Source organism: Zingiber officinale, chromosome 8A (assembly GCF_018446385.1).
Source record: "Zingiber officinale cultivar Zhangliang chromosome 8A, Zo_v1.1, whole genome shotgun sequence".
Lineage (NCBI taxonomy): Eukaryota > Viridiplantae > Streptophyta > Magnoliopsida > Zingiberales > Zingiberaceae > Zingiber > Zingiber officinale.
The window spans coordinates 123,274,890-123,287,182 of NC_056000.1; the positions used below are offsets into that span (position 1 = coordinate 123,274,890).

At 37.1% G+C, this 12,293-nt stretch overlaps 1 protein-coding gene across 2 annotated transcripts in view; it reads left to right on the forward strand.

Annotated features, from left to right (window-relative positions):
• LOC122010078 (mediator of RNA polymerase II transcription subunit 16-like) overlaps positions 1 to 12,293 on the forward strand; it is a 37,941-nt gene that overhangs the window by 20,323 nt on the left and 5,325 nt on the right. For both annotated transcript variants that reach the window (XR_006119779.1, XM_042566453.1), the window contains exons 7-13: positions 44 to 640; positions 5,620 to 6,238; positions 6,316 to 6,395; positions 6,466 to 6,548; positions 7,390 to 7,626; positions 7,943 to 8,111; positions 9,758 to 10,155. Coding sequence is in view for 1 of the 2 variants with exons in the window: in XM_042566453.1 (XP_042422387.1) it covers positions 44 to 640; positions 5,620 to 6,238; positions 6,316 to 6,395; positions 6,466 to 6,548; positions 7,390 to 7,626; positions 7,943 to 8,111; positions 9,758 to 10,155 (2,183 nt within the window). In the remaining variant the exon portion in view is untranslated. The remainder of the gene's footprint in view (positions 1 to 43; positions 641 to 5,619; positions 6,239 to 6,315; positions 6,396 to 6,465; positions 6,549 to 7,389; positions 7,627 to 7,942; positions 8,112 to 9,757; positions 10,156 to 12,293) is intronic.

The window sequence follows — 12,293 nt, forward strand, 5'->3', positions numbered from 1 at the left end:
ACTTTCTATATGATATGTATCTCACTTTCATTCTGTCTTCCAGTTAGATGGCCAGATTTTCTCTGTGTTTGCTCAGTTTTTTCATCTGGCGCTGTCCAACTTCATTGGGAACAGTGGCCATCTGCACAAAATGAACCAGCACCAAAATGGTTATATACCAGCAATGGGCTATTAGGAGCAGGACCCAGTGGGTTATTGGCTGCTGATGTTATTATCACAGAATCAGGAGTCCTGCATGTGGCTGGAGTTCCCCTTGTAAATTCTTCTACAGTTGTTGTTTGGGAGGTTATGCCAGGCCCTGGAAATGGTTTTCAATCTTCAGCAAAATTGACTATGGGGTCTACTATTCCATCATCTTTGAATCCCCCTTCTTGGGCAGCTTTTGCACCTTTGGCTGCATATTTGTTTAGTGTGCAGGAGTATTTAATTTCTCAGGAAAAGCAAGGTAAAAATTTGGCAGATAATGAGATCCATGAGGTTGCATCACTTCATTGTTCACCTGTTTCAAACTTTTCTGCATACGTCAGTCCTGAGGCTGCAGCTCAGTCTGCTGCAACTACTACATGGGGTTCTGGAGTTAATGCAGTTGCTTTTGATCCCACCCAAGGGGGGTCTGTCATCACTGTAGTAATAGCTGAAGGTGCTTTCCTATTCTCTCATCGAGTTAAATGTTTCAACTAAAGATTGAGCATAATGATCTCATTCTTTTATCTTAAGGTACTAAATGGCCTGCAGTTAGCAATGTCACTAACTCACTATTGCACTATACCAATGTAGAGCATCTTGGCTATATATTGTATGTATATATATCTATATAGGGTTTAGGGATTAGGATTTAATATTTAAGCTAAAGAAATAAAAAAAATACATTAAGTGCCCATGGGGTCACCATAAGGTGTGCGACATATGCCTCCAATGCATTGGAGGCGCCTACGCCAATTTTTTTACAGTGTTGAGGTGTCCGGATCAAATCCAAGCGCATCAATTCAATCTTTTTTAAATTTTTTTTAAGTTTTGAGGTTAAGTCAATTAGATTTTGTCTTTGGGGTTTAGGGGTTGGGTTATAGTGTTCAAGCTAAAGAAAAATTAAACAAAAAAATTTTAGGTGCTCACGGGGTATATATTTAGGGTGCCTAATAATATTTTTTATTTTTTTAACTCTGAGATTAAGCCAATTAGATTTTACCTATAGGGTTTAGGGGTTGGGTTATAGTGTTCAAGCTAAAAAATATAAAATTAAAAAAAAAAAAGGTACTCACGGGGTATAATATATGTATTTAGGGTTTAAGATTTAAAAAATATTAAAAATAAAAAACTGGGGCGCATGGATTTGATCAATGCTATAAAAAAAAATTAACGAAGGTGCCTCCAATGCATTGAAGGCACCTCGAGTCGAGGTGTGCACGAGTCCGTAAGAGGCGGTCCACATCATATCAATATATATTCATGGCTAGACTGAGTTAAAGTATAATTTTCACTCACTGATCAGATCGCCCAATTTAAGGCTATATTTACTTGAGGTACCAATTGAACTGTAACACTTGTCACATGATAGGCCTGAGATGGGCTAGTGAAATTCACCGACAATTGCATTTTGTCTGGCCCTCTTAAATAAAGGGTCAGTGTCAAGCTCTCAATTAGCCACCTGCCGCTTAAGATATGAAATATATAGGGTTGTGCCATGCTCTATGCCTAGCACGACTTGGTATAGGCCTAGCATGGCTTCTCTTGCTCTCTGAAATTTGAACCTTAAAAAATTACCACTCTACCCTAAAAATACTATAACAAAATTTAAAATCCTGAGAGCATGATGATCATCAGACAGTTACTAAATACTCCAGAAATTAAAAAATCTTAATAAGCAAGACTTTCCTCCAAATATCTTTCTTTTTTTTAACTCTAACCTTGTAAATTAGGTCAAACAAGAATTGGGCTTTGAAAATAATAGTTAGAACTATACCATCATTCTATGAGGAATAAATAAAAGACGATTGTTCTAAAATTTAAAAATAAAAATAGTAAGAATTGCTAAAGTAGTGGTGAATTCCTTAATTATGAGAGAATGCAATAGGTAAAACATAAACCCTAAAAAACAACAAATTACATTCCAATAAATCCTATCTCCTACCAACTTTCCCATTCATCTGGGATCTCTTCTTGACTTTCCAAAGCTCCCCTTAGCTGTTGAACACATACTATGATTACTTTCTTATTGATAAGTGATTTAAATCTTGGTTTTGCCAAGAATTTGGTAAACATTTGTGCCTCTTGACTAGCTCTAGGAATATAAATAACCAGTTGATCCCGCCCGTGGGGGCTTCTCCTTTACAATATTAGATAGGAGGGGTGATGGATACACTAGAGAGGAGGGGTGATTAGTGTTTTTCTCGATTCGTTCTTGTTTTTACAACACTTGTTCTACAACAGAAAGATAAATAAAGAAATGTAGTGGCTACTGTTAGTACCCATGGTTGTTTTGATGTGGTCAACCAAGTTCAGTTAGGTCCTGTGTATTTTGATACTTGTGTCTAAGTGTGCATAAGCTTAGGAACACAAGTCGAGCGGAAGATGCAGCTAGCGAGAAGGATGGCACAAGAAAGGAGCCAGCGGGCTCGGTGCATCCGAAGGACGAGGTGCTGCGGAAGAGTACACCGGTGGACGAGAAGGACGTGCGCGACGTTCAAGGGAGAGAAGCCGGGGAGGAAGCCTGTTCGAGGAAAAGGCCGGAAGATGGGTCCGGGTGAGCCCAATTCCGGATGGAGGAAATCACCCAGGCAATCATAGTAGCGGAAGAGTCAACGGGGAACTGCGGAGCTGCTGGAGGTGTCCTCAATGTGGTTGGAGGCGCCTTCGCGCCTTTCTGTGGGAAGGCGCCTTCAACCACCGATGGAAGGCTCCTTCAATCCTTTGAAGGTGCCTTAGACTGGGCAGAATTAACCGTTAGCGAAGATAAAATTTTATCTTCGCTTGCCTTATTAGAGGCACCTTCCACCTTGTTGGAGGCGCCTTTCAGCCTCGGATAAGATTTTCCAGGGGCTATAAAAAGACCCCTGGACCTAGGAAAGAATGTACAACTGAACAACAACTTCTGTATTAACTTTCCTAGTCATATCTAAGCTTAACATGTGTAAAAGGCTTCTTTGCCTTCGACGAAGAAAATTTTTAGTGAGCTTTCATCTGCCTTGGATTAACAACCATGTAGGTTGTAACTGAGTAAATCCTAATCTTTTACCTACTCTTTTAAGTTGTTATTTCTTTATGTTAATTGTTTTTTTTATTAATTAACTTATGCTAATAATCTAAGTCAAAAGAAGAAGAAAGGAGTTGTTTTTATTTTACAGGCAATTCACCCCCCGTCTTGTCGGCCCGGCTGCACCAACAACTACAACAAATTGATCACGATGCATCCCTTTTACTTGCCTTGACAGTTTTCGGGCTCCTACTCCACAACCTAGGATCCGTCAGTGAATTAATCTCGAAAGCCACTATCTTTCTCCTTCTCGGTCAATTACTGGAGGTGGAGAAATCTTTTACAAGCTCAAAGGATTACAAGGATTTTAAGAAAGCTTTAGACGAGGGATAGAGTTTGTCCGACTCTATTTTGCAGTCAAAAAGCCTCCTTGAAGCCATCCTTCAAATCCTATTGCTCTAATATGGTCTGTTGCTGATCAATCGGCTGCTTTACTCGATTTGTTGTCGAGCTTCAACAACTATTTTCTATTTTCCATCCCTGGCATCAATCGACTTGAAACTTACCATTAGGAGACTAATGTGCCACTAGTCGACTACTCACTCAACTGATCACTTGAATAACCTTCTGATAGTTGCCTCCTCGGCATCAGTCAGCTCACTAGTCTATTGCTCCACTAGTCGATTGCTCCTAAGGCTATTACACAGAATAATTATCAAAGGATAGATAAGGTAGAGGATTAGGTAGGAGGCTTGCCAATGAAGTGATGAAGGTAGAAGAAGAATTGGCCATTGCATTTGGTTATGTGGAATAAAAAATGGATCTTGGAAATGATATGTACATCTATTCTATCATTCTACATTGAATAAATACAAGATAATTGTTGTAAAATAAGAAACAGAATGAATTCCTAGGCCATACACAAATCACATAACTATGAGTGAATACAATAGGTAATAAACAACAAGAATTACAGTCCCATAAATTTGGGATCTCATACAGACTTTCCAATTCATCTTGGATCTTTACCAACTTTCCAACATCAAGTAATTTACTCCATTTAAATCATGTAATTTATATCCAACATGTAACTCATGTACTTTCTCTGAAGGAAACAAATGATTTTCAAAATGGTAGTCTAATTTATTCGTCTTCAGATTTTAGAAAAACTTGAAATTTCAAATATGATTTTCCATTTTTTGTCTAATTTTAATTTTTCATTTTTTATTGCTGAATTAGGTCTAATGTGTCTGCCTAGGCACGACTAGTGCTTGAGTTCATGTTAGGCTTGATTCTTGCGGTTTGGTCGGTGGGGATATTCTTGGCTTGACCTTTCGAAGTTAATTCAGGTTGGGCATGATAAAGGCAGGTTGAAATGGGCTTGTTTTGTGCTTGTACAAGAACGACCCATGATACCCCTTGTTTTACTTGGTGAGATGGGGATCTAGGCAGGAAAAGAAGAGAGGCAGCAGAGATGCTTGGAGGAAAAAGGAAAATGTTACTTGATTTTCTCCTTTGTATACTTGGAGGAAAATGAGAGGTGGAAGAAATTAAAGGGGGAATAGATAACTATACCAGTATGTCCTCTCCTATTTAATTCTTCTGCCATTTCAATTCATTCCCTCTTTTTTTACCATTCTTCCACCTGCTTCCTCTTCTTCCTTTCCCATTCATGCCCTTTTTTTTTACCATTCTTCTCTATTGTTCACATTTCAAGATCTTGATTTCACCTTTGTTACGAGATTGTGGAATTTGTGGAACCTCCTTGAATTTAACTGTATGGTCGTTGATGGCAGAGTTGTCAATATAATTGATTGCCATCCCACGAGTTAGTTTTGTATGTATTTTATCCAATGGCTGAGAATGTCAGGTATGTGGGCCTTCATTTGGATGGTGTCCAACATGTGGTTGTTATGTGGTTTCGTTGATGGTTCCTTGGGGCTTGCTAGATGACAGCCATCTTAGTTTTTTCAATGTTTTTTTTGGTGTACATGGTTTCTCCGTAGCTCAATTGCTGGGGGTTATATTGTTGAGGAGACATCAACGTTATTGGCAGCTGATAATGGCAAGGATGGTAGCATTTCTATTGTGGTAAGCACGTAGATTTCAGTCAAAGAGTAAAGAGTGCCTTTTGTTTTTTTTGTTCCTTCCCCTTTCTGTCCAGCTTGGGGTAGTAATGTTTTTGGAGGACAACTAACCTAAATTTTCCCCTTCCATTTCTTGTTTTGCTCCCAATTAACGAGTGAAAAAATTCTCTATTTTTCCTATCCTTTGCACTCTCTAAGTTCCATCAAGGTAAGCAGGCATAAGACAAACTTTTGGTTTCTTAAATGTTTAGGTTTCTTATTTGTACTTGTTTGGATGACTGTTCTTTTCTTTTATATTTCTCTTCAATGAATGAGTCCATTCAACAATATATTTTGTTGTAGGGCAATACATGTCTCCTTATGATCCAGATGAAGGGCCCTCAATTACAGGGTGGAGAGTCCAATGTTGGGAATCTTCTCTCCAACCAGTTCTTCTTCATCCAATCTTTGGAAATCCTGCCAACTCTGGTGGGCAACCACCTGTGCAGACAGTATGGCTAACTAGAGTAAATATGAATTTTCCACCGAAAGATGATTTAGTAAATCCTCATGCTTGTTCATCCAAGCCAACGGTATCTGATGAATTGAACTCCTCAGATCGTAGTGTTGATGGAACAAGTAGGCTCATTTTTGATCCATATGATGTACCAATTGATGTTAGACAACTAGCTCAAATAGTTTATTCTGCTCACGGTGGAGAGATTGCCGTTGCATTTCATGGGGGTGGAGTGCACATATTTTCTGGTGCAAACTTTGATCCTGTTGATAGTTATCATATGAATGTTGATTCAACTATTGCTGCACCTGCCTTCTCATCTACTAGCTGTTGTCTGGCCTGTGTTTGGCATGACACGTTCAAGGACAGAACAATACTTAAGATTATTCGTGTTTTACCTCCTGCTATTGCTAGCCCACAAACAAAAATCAATTCAGCTACTTGGGAACGAGCTATTGCGAATAGGTAGCCAGTTACTTCCTACCAAGTTGTATGGTTTCTATCTTACATTTTTTATGTTTGATCATTAAACTCTTATGCAGGTTTTGGTGGAGCCTTTTAGTTGGAGTTGATTGGTGGGATGCTATCGGTTGTAGTCAAAGTGCTTCTGAGGATGGTATAGGTAAGCAGATTTTATTTCTTTCATGGAGTATTGTTATTTTTTTAATATTACTATGTGTCCTGTGTTTTAGTGTCTCTTGATGGTGTGATCGCTGTATTGGATGCGGACTTCCATTCTCTTCTATCTGTTCAACACAGGCAGCAACTTAGTCCTGTATACATTCTTTTCTTTTAGAACCATTTTTGCTGATGGAATTACTAGCTGATATATTTGTCTCTAATTATTTCCTGAATTTGTAGAATTTTCTTCTTGTCATCTTTCAGCAAACACTGAGAACGTGTTCTGGATGAATTGGTTCATCATGCCTGTGCCTGAACTCCAATCTGCCTGCAAATCTATAGCTTTAGGAAACTTATTGTTGAATCAAAATTGATTACTTAGCTATTTAGATTGCTTACGCTGGGTTTACATGTGTGGAAAGTTAGGATGGGTGGAGGGGCAGAAAAGGTTCAAAATTATAATTTCTCAGAAGTTCAAAGATAATAAAATATGGTCTTTCTATTTTCAATCTGGGAAATAGGGGTATAATATTCTGCATGCAAATCTGTAGTATTAGAAATTTATACCAATTAAGTTCCATAGCCTAGATGGATTCCTTAGAGATTCCTAGTTGCTATCTGATTGAGGAATTAAATAGAGAAAAATAAGATTTCAAGTGTCTGCGAACTTGTTCCTATTATTGTGCCAATTATTTTTTTCTTACTTCCCTATTAACTTAAAGACAATTAAAATTTAGAATTTTCCCTTTTGTTTATCTAGGCATACAGATATACATGATCAGCTCTTCTCGAATGTGAGGAGCTGGCATGTCAATTTGTAAATGCCATCTAAACTTGTAGCTATTCTTCTCTTCATCTTGTATGTTTTTGCTGCTGTGTACAGATTAACAATGCTTCCAAATTGTTAATACTTTATTTTTGTTGCAACTATGATCTTTATTTCAAGATACGTAATGTTCTTTGCTTCTTAACTAATTCCCTTTGTTCTTATGCAGAACCTTGATAGGATAAAGTGCAGGCTTTTAGAAGGTACAAATGCTCAAGATGTCAGAGCACTTGTTCTGGATATGCAAGTTAGGTTATTACTAGACATGTTGGGTAAGGGAATTGAGTCAGCCCTTGTGAATCCTGCAACTTTATTACCTGAGCCTTGGCAAGTAACTAGTGAGACATCATCTAGCATTGATGCTGACAAAATGGTTGTGGAGCAGGATTTGGTTCCAAGCATACAGGTTAGCATTCTGTTCACTTTGAGCATTTTCTAAAGATAAATATTTTCACCTGCTAGTTGCCTTTTGATTTTTTTTTCCCATAACAGGATGAGATATTAGTTTATTTGATATTATATCCAATTAATCTCATCACAGCCCCCTGCAATATATCTTCTATGTTTAAGTTATTATTCTATAACTGCTGTTAGGTGGCCTATATTGGTTATGGCAGACAAAGATCTTCTGATCTTGACTAGAATTCTCTGAATCTGGATGTTGTTTCATAATTCTTTTTTTTTTTTCAAATCATTTTTAATGTATATCTTTTTTTTTCTAGGCATATGTTGATGCCATCCTTGATCTCGCCTCATATTTCATTGTGCACTTGCGCCGTTATGCTAGATTTTGTCGTTCTTTGGCAAGTCATGGAGCTTCTTCTGGTGCAAATGGTGCACGGCATATGGTGACAAGTCCAACTCACAGTTCTGTGTCTGCAACAAGTGAGGGTCAGTATTAGTCATGCTATCTTGGATATAGTCATGCATATATTGAACATGGTCTTTTGTTGATAATAGCTGTTTTTTTAACCTAGTCATTAACTTATTTGCATCTGCAAATTGCAAGTTGTGCATCCACTGGTCTAGAGGACTTTTTTAGATCTGCACATCAAACACATTTTGCTCTAAATTGTTTGACTCAGCACATTTCAGGGTTTATAATAGCAATTGCATTCTGTATCCAGATCATGGTTTGATATTTTTAGCCGTACCATCAACACAGTTAAAATTTCTCATTTCGTTATGTGACCGAAATACAGAACATGGCAGCACCACTGAATGAAATTTCATGCGACTTAAAATTAGAGATTGCATATTAGACATCAATTGATGAAGAATCGACATAGGCAGACACAATGAAGGGAGGTGCTCAGGTCATTGGCGGAGGCAAAATCATAAGGTCAGTAAAGGTAGTTCTTCAGATCTTGGACCTTTGTGGATCCACAATTGAGCGATTGCATGTAGCAAAAAGTTGATTCGCTCGCCCCCAGTGTCCCCGTCAACCCGTCCCTAGTCCAATACGGAGGAGGTAAATTATGGGTGACTACTGGCTATTAGTGTTGTGGCTGGGGCATGGGGGAAGGTATGCTCGAACACGCCGAGTTTTGACCCCATGACCTAATGTGGCAATCCTAATTAATATTATACAGCTTTAATCATTATAGTATATTTAATTGATCCATATATTATACATACATATATTTAATTAATTAACACATGTATAATTGATATATATAATTAATTAATATTAATTATTTCTACGTAAGATATATTATATAGAGAGAGCCCCAATATGTTGTGCGCTCGTGTGCGTGCTTGAGAGAGCCCATTGACGTGGCAATAGGGGGGTCAACCCTGCCACATCAACGCCACCCCTTAGGCACACATGCGAGCGCGCAGCATATCATCATGGTCTATATATATATATATATATAGTATAATTAATTGATATTATGTTTTATATTAATACATATACTAATTAATTTACACAGTATATTAATTAATTTTAATTTATATCAATAGGTGGTTAACCATAATTACAAGTAAATAATTATAAATAATAATTAATTATGTTGTATAAGTTTAATAGGTTTAATAAAATTAATATAAATATTTAAGTTACTAATTTTTATAAAGGATGATTGCAATATTTTTGCAACCTATTGTTTTTAAATGTTAATGCAAATGACTTTTTAACTAACATAGATTTCTTTGGAAGTAATTAAGTCTTAAAATTATATTGGTATGAGCCACTATTAAAACTATAATATTCCTGTCAGATTAAAACTTCGGTATGCCTTAGGAGATTTGAAGATATTCCTAAGAATCCTTGCCTTAGTCAAGTGTATGCGTGGATTATGCTGCAAGTCATGGTATTAAATTTCATTGAGCTAATGAAAATACTTAAATCCCCAATCAATGTTTGTAGTTCTGATATATGATACATAGTTTGTAATTCCTGATAGTTTTTTTCTCGTCAATGATACACTAGCAAATGGAAATTTATTTTGCTACTCTTTGCTTTTATGCCAAGCTGATTTTTGTGGGCGTATTTCTGCATTTACTGTTGGGTTCCTCAATGGCACAAAATCCAGCTAGTGAGCAATCTCCCTTCATGCCGATTAACATCAATACGGGGGCTTTTCCTGGAGCACCTGCTGTCAGGCTTTTTGGAGATTGCCATTTTCTTCATCGGCTTTGCCAATTGTTGTTCTTTTGTTTGATCTTCTGGCAAAGACAGTTACGACATTCTATTGGAAATATTCAGAAGAATCCAGCCTCTAGCCTCCAGAAAGTTCAAACTATTTCCAATAGAAAAGTTGAAGAAAACAGTGCAGTTAGCAGATCAACTATGGGTGTTGCAAAAACTGATGAAGTCCAGGCATATAGGTCTGGAGAGACGTTGATTGGACCCAAAAGGGTTGAAGCTTCTACGAGCAAGTCTATTAGATATGGTTCTGGAAATGCAGGACAAGGATACACATTAGAAGAGGTAGCTCTATATTGCATCATGTGGTTTTATTTCATATCAAAGGCATGTTTTACGGGTGGTAAAAAATAAGAACAAATATTGTGAACATTTTTGCCGTTTGAACCACAATTATCAATCATGTAGCCAGTACTTCATTGATCACCAAAGTCTAACATGATTCCTATGCCTGCCATGTGTATGGATATAGATATCTGTCATCGTTTTCTAGAAGTAGGGATAACTGGGAAGGGACCTTAACAGAAAAAGGTTTGAATTTTGAAATTAGGTACAAGGACATGGCAAAGCTTGAATATTCTGCTGTATAAGTTCTTTTACTATGAATCTAAATCTATTAATAGGTTTTGTTTATTGCAGAAACTTCAATAGTTAATAAATAGAATAAGCTAAATAAATATAGAGTTAGTGTAAATGTTAGTTGATGAAAAGAATTCAAAATGCTATAATAACTATTAAATTGAATAGTCTAAGAGTTTTTCAATGAATCAGTCAATTCTGTTGGAAACCGGTAACGGCCGGCTAGAGGGGGGAGAATAGCTCTGCAATAAAAAACGAACCTTCCTCGTTCTTTATAGCGTAATTAAATCGAACACTTGCATAAACGAAGTAAATAAACTAAAAGGAAGAGACACAATGAATTACTTGGTTACAACCAGGGAGGTTGTTAATCCAAGAAAGATAAAAGCTCAGTAAACTCTCCTTCAGGCGAAAAAGCCTCTTACAGCAGTTGACGCACTCAATTACAACTCAGAACTCAAGATGGATCAATTACAAGTGTTGTATCTATTTCCTAAGTCCAAGGGTCATTTTATAACCCCTGAAAAATCTTATCCTGGGTTGGAAGGCCCATTGCCAAAGACAAAATCTGCCTTGTTGAAGGCTCCTTCCATAAGGCTGGAAGGCGCCTTCGTATTCATCGAAGGCGCCTTCCATCCATGGAAGGCGCCTTCCACAGTGAAGGCGTGGAGGCGCCTCGGAGGCGCCTTCAACTCCCTTTGAAGGCGCCTCCAGCAGCATTTTCAGCCTTCTTTTGCTCTCCTGCTCTGATCGCCTGGTTGATGTTGGCCAACTGAAATAGGGCTCACCCGAACCCAATTTCTTGCCTTCTCTCCGAGCAGACTTCCGCCCTGGCTTCTCGTCCCTCGGAACGTCGTGCATGTCCTTCTTGTCCGCTGGTGTACCCTTCCGCAGCACCTCGTCCCTTGGATGCACCGAACCCGTCGGCTCCCTTCTCGTGCCATCCTTCTCGCTAGCTGCATTTTCCGCTCGATTTCTTGTGCTCTTAAGCTCCTGCACACTTAGACATAGGGTTAAACACCAACAGGATCTAACCTGAGTTGGTTGATCACATCAAAACTACCACGGGGGACCAACAATCTCCCCATTTTTGATGTGATCAAACCCAAGTTAAGTTAGGGTAATTAAAAAAATTTCTAATTTTTGCAAGTAAAAAAAAGTTGCAAGTAAGAACATTTTTCTAAGTAAAATTTGCTAGAAAAATTTCTAAGTAAAATTTGCTAAAAAAAATTTGAAGTAAAATTTTTTTAACTAGACTTGTTCTTCAAAAAAAAATTCAAGTAAAAAAATTTCAAGTTAAAAAAAAATTTGCAAGTACCCTTTTAGACTTGTTTCTTCCCTACTTCCCCTTTTGATCACATTAAAAATGAGGTTCATTTAAAAGTCTAAGAGTAAAAAATAATAAAATTAGTAAAAAAAATTCTAACTGTTTAAAAAGATAAGAATTAATTTTTAACAGAAAATTCAGGTATTTTATAATTTTTAAATGTTTAATAGTTAGTCAATTAAATACTTATTTCAATAATTGACTTCCAGGCTGTAGCGAGGCACTAGGTCTTCTTGGATATTGGAACAACAACTACTTTCTAGACAGTCTCTTAAAGAAATTTAATATTTAATTTACTCTAAAAGCTAGAATTTAAAAATATTCAATCCAAATATGATTTTTGAACCCAATATAGGTTCCTTCCTACTGGGTTAATTAAAAATTTCTTAGGTATGTATTTTTGTGAAATTTTCCTAATCTGGCCCTTATGGTATTTAAGGTACTAATTCAATCCACTATATTTTCTAATATATTGAATATTTGAATATGCACGATTTTTCAAATTTTCTATTTCATT